The sequence below is a fragment of the Lipotes vexillifer genome, unplaced genomic scaffold (assembly GCF_000442215.2).
Source record: "Lipotes vexillifer unplaced genomic scaffold, Lipotes_vexillifer_v1.1 scaffold772, whole genome shotgun sequence".
Classification (NCBI taxonomy): Eukaryota; Metazoa; Chordata; class Mammalia; order Artiodactyla; family Lipotidae; genus Lipotes; species Lipotes vexillifer.
In genome coordinates, this window is record NW_006796998.1 from 1,251,819 (window position 1) to 1,274,744 (window position 22,926).

At 36.0% G+C, this 22,926-nt stretch overlaps 1 protein-coding gene across 1 annotated transcript in view; it reads right to left on the reverse strand.

The window, feature by feature from the left end:
• Positions 1–15,340, reverse strand: part of ZPLD1 (zona pellucida like domain containing 1) — a 38,649-nt gene extending 23,309 nt beyond the window's left edge. The window contains exon 1 of the mRNA XM_007469143.1: positions 15,235–15,340. Coding sequence (XP_007469205.1) covers positions 15,235–15,340 — 106 coding nt within the window. The remainder of the gene's footprint in view (positions 1–15,234) is intronic.
• Between the last annotated feature and the right edge of the window lie 7,586 nt (positions 15,341–22,926).

A 22,926-nucleotide genomic window follows, 5' to 3' on the forward strand; every position in this document is an offset into this window, starting at 1 on the left:
CTCAAGTGTAAGGAAGAAGCAGTTAAAATCCGTCCTAAGCCAAATTGCTGAGCACTTGGTGTTTTGTAACCCATCTTATCCAGGATGTATAAACAAAAGCCATCCATCCAGATTCCATTTTATTTTATTAAATTATGCTAGAGAGGAAGAGAATGAAAACTTATCTGTTGATATTACAGTCAGACATGCAGTCTACCCTAAGAAAAATTTGCCGATGACTATACCTGAATAAAAGCAATTAACTAGGCATGAAAATGTAAATACACAATTTGCAGTTTTCCATGATTCCATGAGTTATCAGTGATGCGATCCATTCCAGGTCTATAGAGGTGAGCAGGCACACACACACAAACACACACACACACACACAAGATTTTCATGTCTCTATTTAGTTATTTTCTGCATGTAATGAGGAAAATATATGTAGAAAATGGAGAATTTGGCTGTTGCTAGGTAATTCCCCAGTGTCAGAAGCTTTTAGTTTTATTGGTTTTGGTAACTGTTACAGATTGAATTGTTTCCCTCCCTCCAGAAAAGAAAAAGATACATTGAATCTTAACCCCCAGTACCTCAGAATGTGGTAATTAGTTTAGATGAGGTCATACTGGAGTAGGGTGGGTCTCTAATCCAATATTACTGGTGTTCTTCTAAAAGAAATATCATGTGAAGAGACAGAGACACAGGAAGAATGCCATGTGAAGACAGAGAATTGGAGTGACACACCTACAAGCCAAGGAACAGCAAAGACTGCCAGCAAACCACCAGAAACTGGGAAGAGGCCAGGAAGGATTCTGTCCAGAGTCTCAGATGGAGTTTAGTCCTACTGATACCTTGATTTTGAACTTCCAGCCTCTGGAATTGCGAGAAAATAAATTTCTGTTGTTTGAAGTCACTCTGTTTATGCCACATTGTTACAGCAAACTTAGGAAATTAATACAGTAAGCTTACCACTTTTTAACACTCTTATTTTTTACCACTGAGATAAAGAATCTGAAACATACATCTGGTTTTCAAAGTGTGAAAACAAACAAATAAAAATGGATTAGGCTGTTTGGAGAAATCACCTTGACTGTTCAAAAAAGGAAAAACAAGCAAAATAAGATATTTTTTGGTAAATGATCTAAGTAATATGTAAATGTCATTCATGACTTTTTGGCATAAAGTTAATTTGCTTAAATATATCAGTTCTAATCTATGGGTAAAAGTGTTCAACAGCATATTTCTTTGGAGTGTTCTGCATCCTGGCTTTTTGTTGCTAAAGTGAGTCATATTTTGAGGATTCAAATCAATCAAAATGGAAATTTCTATATTTGATTATGATTTTAAACTCAATACAAAAAAGAAAAAAATTTTTCATAGCAAAAGATAGAAAGATGGAAAATCTTTTTCATGGCCAAAAGGCTAATATTAGGCTGCTTAGTATGGAAAACTCCAAGCAATATTCCCTATGTAGGTGGAAAATAAAATGATATCGCACAGATGAAGTATACTGTGCCAACACAGAAAATAATAAATACCACTTAAAATTGGGAGAATATCTCTATTAGCTTTCAACAACATTAGCTGTTCAAATGCAACTATAATTTTTACATGATGCTCTTATTAAAATAATGAGTTCATTTTAACAAATGTTTGAGTGTTCAAACATTCAAACTTCAAATTACATCTTAAATCTGTTGATTTTTCTCCATCTTTATGCTATTCCTTGGTCTATGCCATAATTATATTTTCCCTAGAATATTACATTAACCTCCTAACTGGTTCCTTTATTTCTACTCTTAATGCCCTCTGATTAGTACAGCTGTTAAAATGTGAATCCAATCATGTTACCTCTGCGAAGATCTTCAACAGCTATTCATTTCACTCAGGCCAAAAGTCCAAATCTTGAACCAGGTCCTAAAGACTCTCTGTGATCCACCACCTGCCTACCTCTGCACGCTCATCTCCTCTCTACTATCCCCCTTGCTCCCTACATCTGTTTCACTGAACTCTGTTCAGCTCTTTAAATGTATCACACTGAATCATAGAGGCCAGAATAGTGGTTACCTCTGAAGGAAAACTGTCTAGAATAGGGGAAACAAGGAAAATTTGGAGGGCAATAAAATTGTTCTCTATCAATCTGTGTGGTGATAACATGTGTGTATACATATGTTAAAATTTCAAGCCACACCCTTAAAATTGCTGCATCTTATTTTATATGTTATTCCTCAATAAAATACTGTATTTTAAAAAGCCTAATATAGGTTACACAAGACCTTCAATCAGTTTTTTTCCCCTCCGTAGGATGCTTCTCCTATTCCCAATCTTTGTCTGAGGAACTCCTACTCATCCCTCAGGTCTCGAATTTCATTGTCTTTTTCCCAAAGACTTTCCTGATCCCAAACCTAAATTATGCTACTCTGTCTTATGTTGTCGTATTGACTTGGAATCATATATGTATTTATATAATTGTCTTCTCAATAAATTGAAAGTCCCAGAAAGCAGGAAGCTATGATATTCATTGATGTACTCCAGTGAGTAATTAATTAATTACTCACATAAAGTATGGGGCAATAGACTGCACTAAGGATGTACAAAGTAGTGGTCCTTTTTCTTAGGTAGATCACAGTCCATAAGAGGAGATAGATGTGGCCCACATTTACAGGAAGATTGGACAGAGAACCATGGGGTGGCATAGAAAGAGAACCTTACCCAGACCAGTTGATTAGGAACAGCTTCCTGGAGAAGATGGCATTGAACTGAGTTTGGAAGTATCGGTAGGAGTTAGCTACAAAAAGGAGTGGGAAACTTACAGCACAAAAGGGGACAGCATGAATGATGACAGACGTGTGAAATAAATATGCTCAGGCTGGTTAGGAGCTGGACAGTTCATTTGAATTTAAAAAGCAAGGAGGAAATGGTAGGCAATAAGGCCAAGTAGCAAGCACATAGGCAAGATCACAGGAAACCTTCACATACAAAATGGTCTCTGTAAGGTAGCAAAATGTCTACTTAAATGTGAAATCAAATTCTCAACTACTAGACTGTGCACTAAGAACTCTTTATGCCTGGGGAAATAGAGAATGAGTATCATGGCATTACTTGGCATACCATAAATGTATGGAAGTTAATACATATCATTAAATATGTTACAAAAGAGGTATCATTCCCTTAACTTAAACCAACTAAAGATTTTAGCTTCCTCACCTTTGTTCAAGAATTAATTGATGCCTATGCTAGCTTAACAATGGCAGTGATTGCTTTGTCCAGACATAGTGCTCTCTTCCGTTTTCTGCTTTATAACTGGAGACTTGTAACCCCTGCAGTGGAACTGAATTTGCTACAAGCTGATCCCACTTGGAGAAATGATAACAAACTAAAGATTTTACAGTGTAAGAAAGGATCTGTTCAAATCCATCCTAACCTAGCTTTCTAAAGACTTTTCACTGTCCCTTCCAAGGAACACATTTTTCCCTGGTTGTAGATACTAAAGACATCTATTCAGCACAACTTTTCCATTTGTGAGGCTTTGAGGGAAACAAAAATGCTACTTCAAGTTGCCAAAAGTAGAGAAACTTTTTTCAGTCAGTTACTGAATAACAGTTGCTCTCAACAACTAAATATTTTTAGCCTTTTTATTGTCCAATCCCTGGCCTGAATTGTAGTATCCCTTTGAACAACACTGCAGTATTAAACAATCCAATGAATACAAGCTAATGACAAAAAATAATCAAGGAATAAACATCTTTAGATGTTTGGTTTCTAGTGTTTTCTGTCTAAAGATACTAAGTATGTCTAAAATGGTAGGCCTGCATACAGAGTTTATGTGCAGTTATGCTGCCAAAAGGGTGATTTTTCCCAATATTTAACCAAGCTAAGTTATTCATAGGAAATTTAAAAATGCAGTATTCAATTGAATTCAGATAAAAATAAAGAGATGTTCTGCACTCCTCTCACCTACCAATCAGGCAATGAGTTTGTCTCAGATTTTCTAAAATTATGCAAATTTAAATATCCTGTCACACTAAATATCCTGTCACTATCTATCTCACCATGTACAAAAACAGCCTGATATGGGGTTCATAGAATATGGTTACCATATACATGGAGTAAAAAGGGAATGGATCCAATTCTGTATATGTGAATAAAAATATCACTCTACCTATTTATCTCCAAGAAAGTTCCATTCCTAGAACACCTAATATACTTTTCCCTTTAGACATAATTAATGACAATATATTCTCAGCATATGATTCACATATTTAACAAATATATCTATTTTCTTTTTCTCAACAATTCCATACTCAACTGGCTTATATCCAATGGCATCCAGATGAGGCTAATGATTCCTAGTTTTTGATACATGGAATGATTTTTATCTCATCTCAATACTATTAAGTTTGAGACCTACATTTACTTTCAGTAGTGTCAGAATATTTAACATGTTCTAATTATTACCTGGATTAACAAGGGCACAGATCAATGCAACTATTCAACTAATTTGCACACATATATTCTGCAACACAAATACCCCATAATTGAACTGAACTCAGCACTGCAGTGCGGTGGCTCAAAATGTTCCTTCACTATTGACCTGAAAATGTAAAAATCTGTATGAAAAGCAATTCTGGGTGTCAGTGTAGATTGTAAAAAAAGGGTGGGGTGCACAGGAGTTGAACACACAAAATCAGTGCCATCGTTTTACACAAGCTAGAGGCTATTTGGTCCTATTTATTTTCAAGATCTAAACTACATGCCACTTCATGTTAACAAAGTATCCAAAAAAAGCATTCGTTTATATACAGTACGTTAGTCTCTATGCTAAACTCTGAGGATAAAGACATTAACAGGACTCCTTCACTTCAAGGAACTCATGGTTGGGTAAAGGACACAGAGAAAAAAAACAGACAATTGCAATGCAGTTGATAATGATATGACAGAGGTTTGAATACCACGTTATATACAACCATGTCTTGGTAGGGCACAGCTGTTTGGAAGGGATTGTTGGGAAGAAATGAAACAGTTCCAACTGGCTAAATTTTATAAGAAATTGATTAGATGATGGCATGAAGAGAAGGGGATGTCAAACTTATGGTCAAGTTTCTAGCATTAGTGACTGGGTGGATTATTCCTTGAGATAAGGAATACAGGAAGGAAAAAGATGATGAGCTCAGTTTTTGAGAAGCTGAGGTACATATGGGACATTCAAGCAGAAATATACAGCAGGTAGTTGGAAATAAGAGTCTAATATTTAGAGGACAGAAAAGAGTAAGAATTATAAATTTGATAATCACCAATACTCAGTACATCAATTATAAACAATAATAATAGATGAAATACCCATTGAGAGCACTCAGGTAATAGAAATGGGCTGAGAAAAGAAAAACAATTTCTAAGGCTTCCTTTTATAAGACTTCATTTTTCCAATGATATATAGTCATTCTCTTCCGCTCTACCCCACATCACGTTAACTATGAGTCTACAATATCACCTACATTATACCTGGGAGTGGATATTTGCTTTCCCACTAGATTATGAACTCATTGAAAGCTCTGGGTTTTCCCAGCATGCCTAACAAACATTCAGCAAGTGTTTATTAAAATATGTTTAATTAAACTCTTTCACAAACAGCATGCATGATTTCTAACTTTTTTTTTTTTTGGTACGCGGGCCTCTCACTGCCGTGGCCTCTCCCGTTGTGGAGCACAGGCTCGGGATGCGCAGGCCCAGCGGTCATGGCTCACGGGCCCAGCCGCTCCGCGGCATGTGGGATCCTCCCGGACCGGGGAACCACCGCGCCACCAGGGAAGCCCCTAACTTTTTAATATCAACTTTCAAGATTCACAAAGAAAATAATGTGCTCAATGATATAGGTTCATCTTGACTGTTCATCCAGAACTCATATTTCCTATCTGTACTCTGCCAACTGCCTGAGATGATTCCTGTTTTCAGACTTTTAGAGGAACATCAAAATTCTCTATGTCAGATATTTTCTAATTCAACACACTAAATAATATGAAATTAATAGATTTTTGCTATTTGTTTAGGTATTTAGCTTTTTTAAGTGCATTAGTCTGGCAAATAATTATCTTGCTTTATTATTAATAATAAATTTTTTAAATCATTTCCCCTTAACAGCAAGGGATTTGCTAATCCCTACTGTCATTAATAGCAAGCGTGTGACAGCCAGTTGGGGTTGGCATAAACACTCTGGTATGTAACAACATAAAGCTGGCAAGACATCATGTGTACCAGCTCCAATCAGCACTTCTTATGAATATGCATTATAGAGAATCTTATTAAAATGCAGATTCTGATTCAGTAGATCTGGATGGTGCCTGATCTTTACATTTCTCACAAGCTCCCAGGTGATGCCAATATTGCAAGTGAAGGGGAGCAGAATATGCCACCCCAAAATATGCCTCTTTGGCATAAGGATTACCTTAAATTATTTTTAAGAAACAGCAGGGATTTCCCTGGTGGCGCAGAGGTTAAGAGTCTGCACTCCCAATGCAGGGGGCCCGGGGTAAATCCGTAGTCAGGGAAATAGATCCCACATGCATTCTGCAACTAAGAGTTTGCATGTCACAACTAAGCAGCCCATGTGCCACAACTAAGACCCAGTGCAACAAAATAAATAAATAAATTTTTTTTACAAAAAAGAAAAAAGAAATGGCAGACATAGGAGAATCCCTGAAAACAAATGGAAGTTACTCTTCTGAAAGAGACATTTACATTTATAAGGGAAATCTCCATTTGTAAGTGCATCTCCTTCTCTGTACCAGGAAGGAAGAGGGGAACTGAACCTCCAGAAACTCTTACAAATGGAGGCTACAGACCTAAATCTGCATAACAACCATACTCCTGTTTACTGTGATTTACCTGATGACCTCCCATAACTGGCTTCCCCACCACCACCATCTCTTTTGTCTTTAGCTTGAGATGGTATTTAAGGTAGTGGCTTGGGCCATTTCAGGGAGTTACTCAGTTTTCCTGGGTATCACCCATGAATATAGGAGGTTTACATGTTATTAAACTTCTATTTGTTTTTTTCTATTAATCTGTCTTTTATTATAGGGGACTTCAGCTAAGAACCTAGAAGGGTAGAGGGAAAATTATCTTTCCTCCCCTACACAAGTCTCTTAACCAACTGAGTTACTTAGTCATAACTATACATTTTGATTGGGCAGGAAGTAATCCTTAGGTGGGTTCTATCAGGTGGGATTAAGCACTCCCACCAAACTGTATGATTTATAGGCTTACAAGAGGGAGAGGTTTGGATGAAAAAGGGACAGGAAAGAGAGAGAAACAAATTGTAAAGGGCATGGGTGTGTGTCTGAGTCCCTTCCTTTTTGAGGAACTAACTGGTTTGAATTACAATGAAAGAGGGTTGTGAAAGACTTTGTGAGACTGAACCCAAATGAGTCTACTTTAGTGCTCAGGTGGCAATGTGTGAAATAAAATTGGGAAGAGGGTCAGTCTTCTCCTTCCCCATAGCAGTTTAATAACCAGAGGAGCAGGACAGTTACCTCAAATGGCAACTAGGCCCTGGGCACTCCTCGAAACAATTGAAGGAGACGTGTGAGGCTGCCTGAGTCTGTTGTGAGCAACTGACGGCTCTGTGCAGTTCAGATGCAGGTATTCCCATGAATATGATTGCACCTGGATCCATGGGCTGGTTTATACACACTTAAAGGTAGCATTGGTTTAAAACTAATTGTATGAACCAAAACCTATTCAGTATAATAGGAGGAGTCTTTTCTGTATGCTGAAGACTGCGCTGCTTTGTAGTACTACAGAAATCTCACATGGAAATACAGGACACTCATCCCTCAGTATCCATGGGGGATTGATTCCAGGACCACCCTTGGATACCAAAATTTAAAAGAAATCCATGGATGCTGAAATCCCTTACATAAAATGGCATATGCAGTATTTGCATATAACCTATGCACATCTTCCTATATATTTTAAATCATCTTTAGATTACTTATAATACCTAATATGATGTAAATGTTATATAAATAGCTGTAAATACAATGTAAATGCTATATAAATGTTTGCTGGCATGCAGCAAATTCAAGTTGTGATTTTTAGACCTTTCTGGAATTTTTTTTCTGAATATTTTCATTGAGGTTGGTTGAATCCACAGAGGTGGAACCCATGGATATGGAAGGTCAACTCTAATTTATTTCCTGGACTCCAAGAGATATTCCAAGACTATATAATCTTAGCAGATTATAAAAGTAATTTATATATCATTTCTACTTCTATCTCTATAAAATGAGAGTAGCAATATTTGGCACTACATAAACTTAAAATTGCTTAGAAAACAGATGTTATATTTGTTGTTTTAACACAATTTTTAAAGTTAATTCTCCTCAAGTTTTTATACAATATTGAGCAAGAAGTTTAAAAGGGGTATTGATATTTCATCTACCCAAAATACCAGCAGCTAATGAAGAATTTAAAGTGGATTAGGAATTCAGGTTTCCCCCCTGTATTGAACAGTTCCTCACCACCTCAGTTTTCCTCTTCTGTTTCTCATTAGCAAATGCAAGCTGTTGTCTGCAGGGTTGAAAGAAATGCATACTCAGTCCTCGATAAACTTTGCAGGCTTCTATTCACACTTGCTAGAACTAGAAGAGTTTGGTCATCTTTTTCAAGCAGAAAAAAGCATACAGGTTTTACTTATACAAGTAGAGGAAATGAAAAATCATGCAATAAAGAACTTTGTTATTAAAATAAAGAAGAACAGTTCAGAACTCTGAATTGTTCAGTCACTGAACTTGCTGACTAATTCCTCTTCTCTCCACTGCACTTTATCACTGAAGGTTAATCAGGATGTGATCTGCAATCACTGTCTCGATCAGTTCTTCTGCCTCATCTGGTGTAGTAATTGCAGTCACAGCTGCAAAGCGAAAGCAAGCATCCTCTTCGCAGCTTGGAGACCAAAACACTACTACTATGTAGGAAGGCAGCAGAATTGGCCTTTCTTAGCTACACAGAGAGACAGAACGTATTCCCTGGCATAATTATTCCATAATCCACTCTTACTTTGTCTTTGGGCACACAACAGTGCAATGGTTAAGCAAAGCCTAACACAAAATCAGGCAGCTCATTTTATTTGACCTGCCCATGAAGTCTATCACTGAAGTAGGTGATTCTCTATTTTATTTCCTGGGGAAAACTGGTACTCACTGAAACATTAATAAATATTATCAGAGAAAAAATTTCCTTAGTCAAGCTGGTCCTGAAAAAGCTAAACAAATTTTCCTACCATATGATTTTTCAAATTCTTTAATGTAGCCGTTTCCATTGTGATTCTCCATTTACACATAATTCTTAAATTTTCATTTTATTGAGATACAATTGACATACGGCACTATATAAGTTTAAGGTAACAGCATAATGACTTGACTTACACTTATTGTGAAATGATTACCACAATAAGTTTAATATCCATCATTCACATAGACACAAAAAAAGGAAAAAAATGCTTTTTTTCTTATCATGAGAACTTTGAGGATTTACTCTCTCAGCAAATTTTAATATATTTTAAATATAGTATACATCAGTGTTAACTATAATCATCATGTTGTACATTACATCCCCAGTATTTATTTATCTTATAGTGTGAAGTTTGTACCTTTTGACCACTTTGATCCATTCTCCCGTGCCCCCACCCCTGCATCTGGTAAGCACAAATCTCTTCTCATTTTCTATGAGTTTTGTTTTTGTTTTTTAGATTTCACATATACATGAGATCGTATAGTATTTGTCTTTCTCTGTATGACATTTCACTTAGCATAATAACATTTTCAGTCCATCCATGTTGTCACAAATGGCAGGATTTCCTTCCTTTTTATAGTTGAATAGTATTCCATTGTGTGTGTGTGTGTGTGTGTGTGTGTGTGTGTGTGTGTGTGTGTATCTCACAACTTTATCCATTCATCTGTTGATAAACACTTTGGTTGTTTCCAGGTCTCAGCTATTGTAAATAATGCTGCAGTGAACATAGGGTACAGATGTCTCTTTGACATAATAATTTTGTTTCCTTCAGATATATACCCAGGAATGGAATTGCTGGATCATATGGTAGTTCATTTTTATTTTTTGAGAAATCTTTAAACTGTTTTCCATAATTGCTGCACCAATTTACATTTCTACCAGCAGTGCACAAGGGTTCCCTTTTCCCACATTCTCACCAGCATTTATCTGTTGTCTTTTTGATGATAGCTATTCTGACAGGTGTAAGGTGATATCTCACTGTGGTTTTAATTTGCATTTCCTTGAGGATTAGTGAGCACCTTTTCATGTGCCTACTGTCCACCTGTATGTCTTCTTTGGAAAAATGTCTATTCATTTGTTTGCCCATTTGTAATTGGATTATTTGATTTTTGGTATAAATCATTTTTTAAACTTAGTATTCAAGATTCACTTTAAGGCATCATGGTTTGATGGAAAGAGCTCTAGTGTTATATCTCTGACAATTGCTAGCTTTGCAGTATTAGAAAAATTCTAATCCTCAATCTCCATATCATAAAGTAAAAGTTAAAAAGTTTTGTAGGTTTATTGTAAGAAATAAAAGAGAGCATTACATAATGTGCCTAGCATTCTATACATGGAATTTATTCCTTCTTAGCACTATTTCAAATAGAATACAAAATGACAAGTCATAAAACATTGACTTACGTTAGTTTCCCATGACTGGTTAGTTCACCATAAAACAATGTCAGGCCACAAAGTTTCTGGTGTCATTAACCTAATCTCTCCTTGATTGTGCCTTTATCATTAAAGACTTCTTTAGAGGCTTGAAAGTTTAGGTCGACCCTTACATATACCATCTTCTAAAAGAGGGGCTGGTTCCAGAAGGTATCCATTAGTTGCAGAGGCCAAATGCATTTATCTGTATGTTTCACTTTGGCCAAATAATTCTTTGGTACTCTAAAAGTCAACTATGGATTGCATTTTATTCTTGGAAGAGCATAATTAATGAGTCTATTCTCTGCTATAGAGAATAGCAGAGGGAATAGGGAGCATGAGTCTATTCCCTGCTACTAGCTTAGATAGGCAAGAGTTAACTACCTTTAAAATTAAATGGTATACCTTTAAATTTAAAATGAATTAGGCCATGGTGGTTCCCTTGGCTTAAGGATAAATGGCATGGAAATTAAAGAAAATAGTTCTAATGTCATGAAACAGCAAAGGTCAGTTAGGGTGAGATGATTACTCTCATCATTATTAACATTACTTTGCATTTAGATAGCTCCTCTCCTTTGTCAGACTCATTCTCATTCTAGCCCATTGCTTAGTATCTGAGCAGCTTGTGGAGCTCCTAATGACATCAACGGTGATCCTGATGTGGAAGAGAAGCCACAGGTCAAGAGGGGAGTGAGCAATTAACCTTCAGGCTTTATTTGCTCACTCTGGTCTTTTGCAAACAACCTGCAAAAATGGGCTTACTTGAAAAGACTACCCATATAAACTTAAAGCCTCTCATGGAACTTTTGATTTATCTGAATTTTAGATTTTTTTAATATAAATTTTAAATTGCAACAATGTGTGTGTGTGTGTGTGTATAAATTTGGAAAGTTTGGATATTTGTTGTCTAAGCCCAAAAGTACTAAAAGTGCTAACATGCGTAAGGACAAATACAAATTAAAAATAAGAGGTTTAATTCTCCCTCTTGAAAATAAAGGAAGAGACCATTTATATCAGAAAACTTATAAGTACTTTCTCTTCTCCTTGAAATGTATATAAATCCTTTTGAAAATTAGATAGGACTTTCGTCAGCTTTATGATGCAGGGACGTCTTTCTCAAGGACTTGGGAACCATCTCTTAGAAATGTAAACATCAAGGAAAATAGTATCCTTATCTCACAGTCTGGGGAGGGTGGGAGCCTCACTTCGGTGGGAGTCTTGCTCCAAATCAAAAAAGTACCTCCTTTCATAAAGATATGAGAATTTTATCTTCCCTCTGGAGAAAGCTAATACACTAACACAGATGGTCACCTCAATTACCAGATAAATTCAGGATGAACTATATGTGACAAATGGTGCTGTCAAGTCCTCTTACTTGAGGACTAATTATTATTTATTTTGAAAACATGTATGCAATGCGTTGCCTCTGTTTGACTATGTAAAAGAGTGAGATTCCTTTCTGTCTTTGCAAACTTTTAATGAATTGCCTGTGTTGAGCATCACATTCTGGTTTAATGCTTATTCAATGATAAATGTGTTCTCATCTCTACTATCTTTGTGGAAAGAATTTTTGGGCTGGGAGAAGATTTTGTTTTTAGTTATACTTCCCCAAACATGACTTGCTTTTAACTAGAATAATGGATTCAAGAAAGTAATAGAATACCGTCAGCTGTTCTCAATCATAATGCATATGAGACTCATCTGCAGGGTTTAAAATACAAATTCCCAGCACCATATTCAGAGATTCTGACACTACATATCTGGGGGAAAGCAGTGAAGTCCTCACTGAACGACTATCTCAGGTGATTTTGACGCTGATGGTCAGTGGGCACCATTGTAAATGGAAGTTTTAACATAATTTTAAAATTTTACCATATGAAAAATACTTCCTTTTGCTGTCCTAGTCACTCTTTGGCTTATTTACAGGTTTTATTTACCTTTACAAGTATAATACATCATCAGCTAGTTCCTCTCTGCCGAGCAATCTTCTTACATTCTGGCCTTCTCTTTTATCCATAACAGGGTAAGACTTGACTACCCTTCCCAGGCCCCAGCCAGGCCTCTGGCCCCTCACTCTCTGAGGGCCTCTGCCTTCCACTTCAACCAAGAAGATGAACATAATTAGCATTTCTCAACTTCTCTGCCTCTGTCTTTTATTTCTCTTCTCTCCTAAATCAAACAAATAGCTGCCACTTTTCCAGGGTTAACTCCTCCACCTATATCTTTGATCGTTTCCATATTTTCTTTCCTCATTACATCAATTATTTCTTTGTTAGTATTCCTAGTCTCTGAATACTTTCCCTTTGCTCATGTAGACTCAGGTGTCTCTAGTCCTCTAATCCAAAAATCTCCTTTCTCATTTAAACTGCTGGCTCAGTTTACTCCTCCCTTTCTTTCACCACCAGGGTTATTTAAATTGTAGTCTATTTCCACAACTTTCCTTTTCCTACCCCTCATTCATTGCTCACCCACTGCACAGGGATTCAACTCTCACACAGCTATTTTCGGTTTCAACCTCTTTCCTCAGACCCAGGTCCTTATTTCCTACTTCTGAGTGAGGCTGCCACTCTACTCTCTAAGAGCACTTCAAAGTCATTATTTTCGAATCCAAACTTCCTTTCTAAAACATGCAAATGCCCTATACTTTTGGCGTCAGTATCTCCATCCAGTTATCTAAGTTCAAAACAGCCTCTAGCCTTCTCTTTCTCTCACTTCCCAAGTCAAGTGAGTTCTCAAGTTCTGGGGAGTCCACCACAAAATACTGCATCTCTTAATAACTGTCTCCTTCTACTGCTTCCATTGCCACTGCCTTCGTGACATTTCTCTCTGCCTCTAGTCCCTTCTAACTTGATTCTGTCCATCATACTTTCCCCAATGTCTGCTTTCTGAAACAAAATGTGACCACATCAAATCCTTAAAAAGGTATGTTTAAAAAGATGCAGTGGCTCTTCTTTGCTTACAAAATGAAGACAAAACACTTTTATTACACAAATAATACAAAAAGCATCCTTGCCAAAACAATTGAACCTGAATTTATTCAAACTAGCTCTCATTAGTTGACAGGTTATACAGGAAAAGAGGAGCATGTTAAATGACACATAAGAGTTACAGTCAACCAGATCCAGAGTGTTGGAATTCTAAGAAATAAATCACCAAATTATTTAAAGAGATAAATGGCATTTTAGAAAAGCAAGGGACTTCTATAAATTAAGACAGACTTAAGAAACACGTCAACAAATGCACCATGTGGATTTAGAGGCAAATTGGCTGAGTATAAGATGATATTGAGTAATTATTGTTAAGTTTATTAGATACACAAGTGTAATGACTTTTTTAAGTTCTTTTCACTTATATATATAATGAAACATGAATAATGAATTTATTTTTAAATATTTCAGAGATGGAGGTAGTAAGAAGGAGAGAGAAACAAAATTTATAAATGTTGATAACTGATGAAGTTGTAAGATTACTATGAGTGCTTTTTTACTAATCTCTACTTTTGCATATGTTTGAAATTTTCCATAGTAAAAAAAAAAAATCCTATCATTTGTGGTATTCAAAATCATTAAGAACCCTGCCTTAACTTACCTTTGTAAACTTGTCTTTGGACATTCCCCATCCTGACCTCCTTATTTTACTAAACCTGTCAAGTACTTTCATACTAGGTCTGGGCTCATGAAGCCATTCCTACATACTCTTGTCTTTATTCTGGAGCAAGCCAGATTACCTCTCCTCAAATAAATTAGAAACTTCACATCAACTACCTAACTACCTACTGATTGCTCTATGCAGGTGTGTTGTTACTCTGGCATGCTCCAAACACAGGAGCATGTAAAACATTGCAGAAGGTATTTCAGTTTGCAATACATAAGTAGAAAAGTAGTTTCAGATCATCTAGTTCTTATTTTGTTACTATTGAACTGTGGTTCTATAACTTTAGCTGATATAAAAAGATGACTACTTAAGTGAAACCTTAAATTACCTCTAAAAATTGCAGATTTTAGGAAACTGTGGGACACGTCTATCAATATGGTCAAAATCTCATGTCTGTCAAAATATTGATGGGTTGCTATGAAATGCATTCTGAAGCTGGCATGTGTACTTTGGTGGTGACCAACATTTCATTGAAATAGTATTTTTTTGAGTATTGCATAATATTTCACAGTCATTTTCTGAGTATTCTTCCTAAATAAATTTATCAGCATATAAGGGCAATTTTTAAAGTCTGAATTAATTTATGAGAAAAAAGCCCTCAATTAGACAAATTTTGCATGACATTAGCCTCTCCCAATTTTATCAACCATTAGCCAATATTTTTCACATCTGTGAGCAGTCATTATAATAATATAAACTACAATGAACACTTTGTGTGTTAATGTGGTTATAAGTTACAACTTCAGAAAAATGTCTTTTGTCATTTGCCATTTGTTAACATCCACTTAATATAGACAGATATCCCCCTCATTTTCCATATGTATTTAAATGATTTACTATTCAAACATAATTGCTCTTTCCAGATACAATTAGAGAAAAGATTGGGTTCAGACTTACCAGGAAATCTACTGTGGAGGTTGGTGTCACAATTGTAGCCATTGAACTGAGCAGACCCTGGAAGCACTCTGATTGTTAGAAGCAAGAGCAACCATATCCGTTCCATTGCAAAACCTAGAAAAGAGTTACTTTTCATGTGGACATCACCAGCCTTCACTCTCACTTGCTGGGAAGACTGAGGCTGATCTCAACTCACTGTTGGATAGACAGGCTGTCTACATCCATGCAGGCAAAGCTCATTAAAGACCTAAGGATTATCAGAAATAATTATCAACAATGAGGCAGAGATTTTGGCTACAATATTTCAAAATTATTTTTATTCTTTGACTCCAGTTTGCAAGCATGACAAAGCTAGGATTTTTTAGTAGAAGAACTAAGATACAAATCATAACATTTGCAAAAGAAAGATTTTTATTATAAATAGGAAGAACTCAAACCAAGTATTTAGCAGATTAGAACAGCATAGCTAGGCAGACTGACTGATTTGGAGGCAATGCTACCCTTTAAAGTACCAATATCCATAGTCAGAGCAATTTAACCTTCAATAGTTGATTTTCAGAGAATTCTCAATTCTCTCAATGACCAAATAATGTCAAGAAAAATTTCCTCTCAACAAAGGAATTCCAGGATACTACTACTTCTCAAAATCAATGGTTTGTATATCATTTTCCTAGGAAACACAGGAATAAAGCAAAAGGGAGAACAGAAAAATACTACGTGTAGAATGACATCCTGGTTTCTCCAATGGCTGCTTATTGGTGGTTAATAATTGATACAGAAGTATGAAAACCTTGGATTCTTAGGAGAGTGTAATGGAAATTGTCAGTGTGTGTTGAACAAATAAATATAAATTGACTTTAATACTTAAACTCCAGTCAGCCTGGTATTTAATTTTTTTTTCCTATATGGCCTTTTATTGTCCTGATAAAGTTAAAATATCTTCCAGAAGTGCCCAACTTATTCTCAGGGCATAGTTTGTGCACTGGAAAAAAATCTTTTGGGTTGGTGCTTTTGGTCTATGTATAAAAAACAAAAAGAAAATAAAACTGCAAATGGCTTATTCAAATAATTTATTGCATTTTTAAAGCTTTGGGCTTGGGGAAAAAAAATGATGTTTTAGCTGTCCTTAAAGATCTGCGCTTAGATGATCAATCAAGTCTTTAGCAAAAGGAAGGAAATACGTCTTGCTTTTGAATCGTCATTTTAATAGAACATGTTTATGGTGAACAAAGTCACTTTGGTGAGGATGTGGGAAAGGAAAGCATGAGTTTACTCCCCAAAATAGACACAAAAACTATTAATTAAACAGGAGCTTCCTTCCTTAGGCACTATAACATACCACTCAGGCACAAACCTAGTCACTTTAGGAAGAACAGCCACGTCTGGTTAGTTCTGATCTGCTAGGTCACTCCAGAAACAGAAGACTCACCCAAATGGCTGACCCAGACCCTGGGGTCTCTTGGCCATGCCTATGCCTTCAATGTCTAGCTCCTCAGGACACTCCAAATAGACGAAGACAGCCTTGCTCTTTTGGAGTCTTTGGAAGACTTTTAGGAAAGACAGCAGCTTGTGTCTGAACAGTACATTCCCATCACACACACAGCAATGCAATGCCCCGCCGCTTCCTTCTCATGATGGGTCCCATTAACTCCTAGAAGGCACTGGAAACTCTAGACTCACACTGTTGTCTCTCAATCTAGAGAAGTTTCCCATCCCTAGGGATTCAGAGTCAGGAATTTTCAAGAGTGAGTTATTTTTATTATTCAAAAAGGCTTTCTAGCTTTTATATTGTCTCACAGGAGAAAAATAATGCTTATTGAGTGGATGCTGTATACAAAAAAGGCAGTGTGTTGCCAGATCATTTACCTATAATCTCTCATTCAAATCCTTATAAACACTGGATGATACTGGAATCACCACTCCATGTATAGAAAAGGAAAAATAAGTCTCAGGATGCTAAAGTGACATGGAAAACAAGTGGAGGGACTAGAATTCAACTCCAGAACTTTCTGATAAGAGCTTGCTGCACAAGCTACCTAAATATCATCTGTTATTAAATAAATTTCATGTTATTTTGGTTGCCATTTATCATCAGTTGTTTTCTTCAGCTTTTAAAATTGTGTACCCTTTATTAGATCTTTTCATATAAAAATAAACAAATTCTTACATAGTGAATGCAATTGTTTTAACAGATGTATTCAATAATATGGGCATTGTGAGGAAGAAAATTATTTTTTTAAAAGGGAGAGGAGGTCCTGATTGTGGAAACAGTGAGAATTATTACTACAGACTAAACTGGACACATCTATGTTTAGCAAGAATGGTTAAGAAACACGTGCTACTTGAAATGGACCACTAATAGCAGTAGTAAAGTCTTTGCTTTACAACATTAGATCAGATCTGAGGTTGTCCAAAAGACATATCTCTACACTTTGAATAAGACTTAGAGCTCTGTCATGGAGATTAAAACTCTTAATAAATATTTTTTTGACAAGTAGAAGGTAGAGGTAGAAGGCAGCTTGCTTTAACAGAAAATCCATTGATTTTGATATCAGCAGATACAGATTCAAATTCCCCCTCAGGCATTCTCTAGATTTAGCATTTGAAAACCAAGATGATGATCACAAGACTTTATAAACTACAAACACGTAAAGAACATAGCACAGTCTGGACATAAGGCACTCTCAATCCCATGGAGAGGGATGGTGACAGGGTCTGTGCTCCTTTGACTAAGCCACATGCTCTGGAGCTAGACTGCACAATACAAAGGTGTCCCATGGGCTAGTAACAGCCCTGATTAGTTGCATCACATTATTATATTTATAATGTTATTTGTATTGGTCTGTGTTTTAATATTATGGTACATTAAGCAGGGGAATTTTGAAGGACACCACAACTTTTGTATAGGCAGTATCCACATTCTGATCCCTATAACATTGGCAGTGCTCATGGCATTTTCAAGACTTTGGGAGTTAATGAACTATTTTCTTGTACACTCCCCATCCTCAATCCTATCTCCATCATTTGCTCTGTACATAGAAAACTTGACTATCAACTCACAGTAGTAGCAAGCTTGGAGATGTTACTTGCCACAGTTTCTAGAATTTTTTTCTGAAATGGGAGTGCTTGGGGTTTGGAGACTGTGTTGAGATTCTTTACACTCATTAAAGTATAGCGTCTTGTTTGCTCAGACTCCCCAGTTCCTGGGCATGTGCAATTCTAGACATGTGTACTCCAGTCTCGATCTGGCTTAAAAAACTTAGTTGAGCTTCATGTCACAAGGCAGAACCCAGTGTCTGTGGTTTACCCTGGGATGACCTGAAATGCTTGCTGTCCCACTGTGGCTCCAGCAAACTCTGATTAGAGAACCTGAGCAGAAGCATTTCCCATCTTCTCCACCATCACTAAGTGCAGCATCCAATGACCCTACTTCGGTGCTTAACAGTGTTGTACAAGACTGTCTGACATGGTCAATATTACAAAACATTAGTAACACATTCTTAGATAACAATGACCTTGAAGACATGTATCACAAGGTTTTTGTACATCTTTCTTAACTCAGTACCTCCATAAATTTAAATTGATTGCGATAGGGGAGGGAGAGGATTGTATGTATAACATTGAATTTTAAGGAATTCAGAAGTGTTGATTTTAAAGAGACACTTGCATCTCTTAAACTGGTATTGAGGCTCTGTGTTTTTTACTTAGCGATACAAAGGAAGTCATATGCTGAGTGACTTGCTATCAAATGTCAATATTTCTCATATTAAGTTCTCATTTTAAAATAACTTCTTCTAAAATATGAATTTCTAATTTATTTGCTTAAGATTGAACTTGGAGTCAGAAAAACATAATTTCACTTTTAATTCTCAGTTTTATATAAACTGAGATAGTTCTGTCACACTGTTCTCTAGATTTTATACATTTAATAATCTTTTTTTGACCCTCCTTTTATTAAGATCTGTTAAGTGCCAGATTCTGTGCTACGTTTAATATTCAACTACTAACATAGATTTAATTTTCACCCATGTTACTAATGTGGAAACTGAAGTCAAGGTTTTTAATTGACTTGCCCAGGGTCACAGACCTAGTAAATGACAGAGAAGAATTCAAAACTAAGCTTGATCTTTGGAATTACTGTAATACTCTGTTCGACTTAATTGGAGTTTGTCAAATAAATCAAATTAATGTCTTGTTAATTTTCAGAAAGTAAATTATATTAATAATGAATTCTTAAAATATGCTTTGAGCTAAGTGCTTCAGATGACTGAGGCAAAATATCTTTAATATCTACATACTTGTCATGACTTTATTTCACTTATTCAGAGTACATAAAAATATTATTATTTTCACAAATTGATTTAATGATACTGCCAGTGACTGTTAAGGGCTGATTATGCACCAGAATGTTTTTTTAAGCATTTTTCTAACCATATTTTCTAAGTATATTTTCTAACCATGATACAGGTAAATTATTCTCCTTATTCTGAGATGAAAAAAACTGAGGCACAGAAATGTTAGGGGAATTTGCCCAAGGTTAAACAGATGACCAGTATGAGAATCAAGATTCAATGTACATACCATATGATCCAGAAATCCCACTCCTGGGCATATACCCAGAGAAAACCATAATTCAAAGAGATACATGCACCCCAGTGTTCATTGCAGCACCATGTACAATAGCCAGGTCATGGAAGCAACCTAAATGTCCATCAACAGAGGAATGGATAAAGAAGATGTGGTACGTATATACAATGGAATATTACTCAGCCATAAGAAGGAACAAAATTGTGCCATTTGCAGAGACATGGATGGACCTAGAGACTGTCATACAGCATGAAGTAAGTCAGAAAGAGAAAAACAAATATTGTATATTAATACATATATGTGGAATCTAGAAAAATGCTACAGATGAATCTATTTGCAAAGCAGAAGTAGAGACACAGCCATAGAGAACAAGTGTATGGGCACCAAGGGGGGAAAGGCGGGTGAATTGGGAGATTGGAATTGACATATATACAATACTATGTATAAAATAAATAACTAATGAGAACCTACTGTATAGCACAGGGAACTCTACTCAATGCTTTGTGGTGACCTAAATGGGAAGGAAATCCAAAAAAGAGGGGATATAAGTATACGTATAGCTGATTCACTTTGCTGTACAGCAGAAACTAACACAACATTGTAAAGCAACTATACTCCAATAAAAATTTTTTAAAAAAGATTCAATGCACAATGACTCCAGAAACCACCCTCAACTATTATATGGCATTGCCTTCCAGAAAATGACCCTTACAACAGTACCTCAAATGGAAATTTGGCGATTACTTGGTAAATTTAATCAATATTGATTTATTCCTACATTCATCAAATATTATTGAATGCTTATACATGCCTGGTAGCGTCCAGGGGAGCTGAGGTAATGCAATCAGAAAGAATTATTTGCATAGAACTTACATTCTAGTGAAGGAAGTCAGAAGAAAATGGAATCTATAAGTGGAATACAGAGTATATTTACAATTAGTGCTATGGAGAAAAAGTAAAAGGAATGATAGGAAATTCTGGGGCGGAGGAGAGGGAGTTTTGAAATTTTAAATGGTCAGGGATATAAATCAGTCCATATAAATGAAAAAAAACAACTTCATTTATGAACTACCACATCTACCTGTGTTTAATTTATACTGCACTTTTTTTTTTCTCTTTAGGCATTTCCCAAATAAAACAGATTTTCAGTGCATAAATTATTCTCTGGGAATAACTTGGACACTTTGAACTGATGCATTAACCTTTTCAGATGAATAAAGTTGGCTCTTAGTACCCAAGAAAAGTAATTTATTAAACAGCACCCCTGTGACCTTAGAAAAAGTGAATGTGTTCAAAAGTGCTTTTACCTACTTTTGAGAAATAACTTTTGCAGAAACAATTCATCAAAATTTCATATTTTTCTAATTTTATTACCTTCATATGGGCTACTGTGTATGATACTCTTCTAGTTGGGAAGAAAATTCAAACCAAAAATCATTTCTTCAAATATTTAATCGTCGATCTAAGACATGCATTTTGTTTTAGTAAACTAAAGCAAATTGTTTAATCATACAGATTCGCAAAAATATGGAATGGGCTCTTCGGCATCAGTGATCACCCTAATCCTCTCATTCTCAGCCCTCCTGTGCATTTACTGACCTGCTACCCTGCACAGACTTGCTGTCCCCTACAGGGGGCTTAACCTCTTTCCTGGTGCTTCTGTATGACCCACCCAAGCCTGCTTCTCAGAAGAGTTCAGAAACAGTTCATTAAGCTTTAAATGACTGCAAATAGTTTGAAGAGTTCCCAGGGAAGGGGAGGAGAAGAAATGTACATATTTTAATAGTGATCAAAATTTAAGGTGAAAGAATAAAGCCCTACTTCAGCCTTCAAAGGAACCAATAGGACTCAGGTAAGATCTGGGGCAAAAAGGCACTGAAGTCGTACAGGTAGGCAGCTGTCTGGCTCAGTCAAGTCTCACGGTGTTACATGGTCTTGCCTCTAGAAAAAGGACGTATTAGCTCACCCTCCAAAATGACCAGTTTTACCGTGCTGGAGACAATGACTATTTAATGAAGAAATCTGTTTTTTGATCGGGTGTCTAGACTGAAGCTCTATGTTATTTCTGTGTTTGCACTGGGACATTAGAGGCAAATATATATTAAAACGAAAATGAAAATATAAAACTTTCATCAGAAATATCCATTATTATGTACATACACATTTTTTAACATAGAATGTCCTTGTCTTGCTAAACAAAGAATAAAACACACTGTGTACTTTCAGAATAATGCCTCAAACAGAGAAGAAAAGAAAACATTCAGAAATTTTATGACTCTAAAGATACTGATGCATACTATGAGGAAATATGAATGCTAAAGGTTGTTTCTAAGAGTAAAACCTATGCCAATTTTCTCTGACACAAAGTGAGTGCTCATTTATTTCCCTTTCCCCACATTTCTCACCTGTCTTTCTGTTGAGGGTTTTCTCAAGTAATCTATAGCATTTAAATGATCTACAGTGTTTAGTTTAGAATATTTATTCTAGCACCTTAGTTTTTGGGGTACTGACAGATTGAACTAAGTCACTCTAAAAGCTCTTTTTAATAATTTACCATGTTCATTTTCAAGATACATGTACATTTTATTCTTCCGAAGTATCTTTGAAGATATATTAGTATATTGACGTCCTTCATCCTTTCATGAAGTACAGTGATAACAAATTAATAATAAAGTGATAATTTATTTATCTTAAATGCCCATTTCCCTCTAATTAATTAAACAATTGACTATTAGTGTGATCATTTCAGAATGAAAATATTTCTCAATAGAGATGACGTACAAAATACATATGAGCAGGCATAGCACAGGAATCAGCCAATCAAAAGAGACACCATGCTGATATATTCTGGCTGGATGTCAACCCACCTCCAAAAAATCAAAGGTTTCTGCATGGGTACCAATAGCAATAAAGATAACTTCATACTTTGGTCAACTCTTACCTAAGAACACAAGAGCCCCTTTCGATTAGTACTCCACTATTTGATATTCCTTGGTTAATCCATTCATTTATTTATTCATTCCACAAAATTTTATGAGCAATTTCTAAGTATTAGACTCAGGGCACTCGGAATCAATCCAGTGATGAGCAAAACAAGCATGGTCC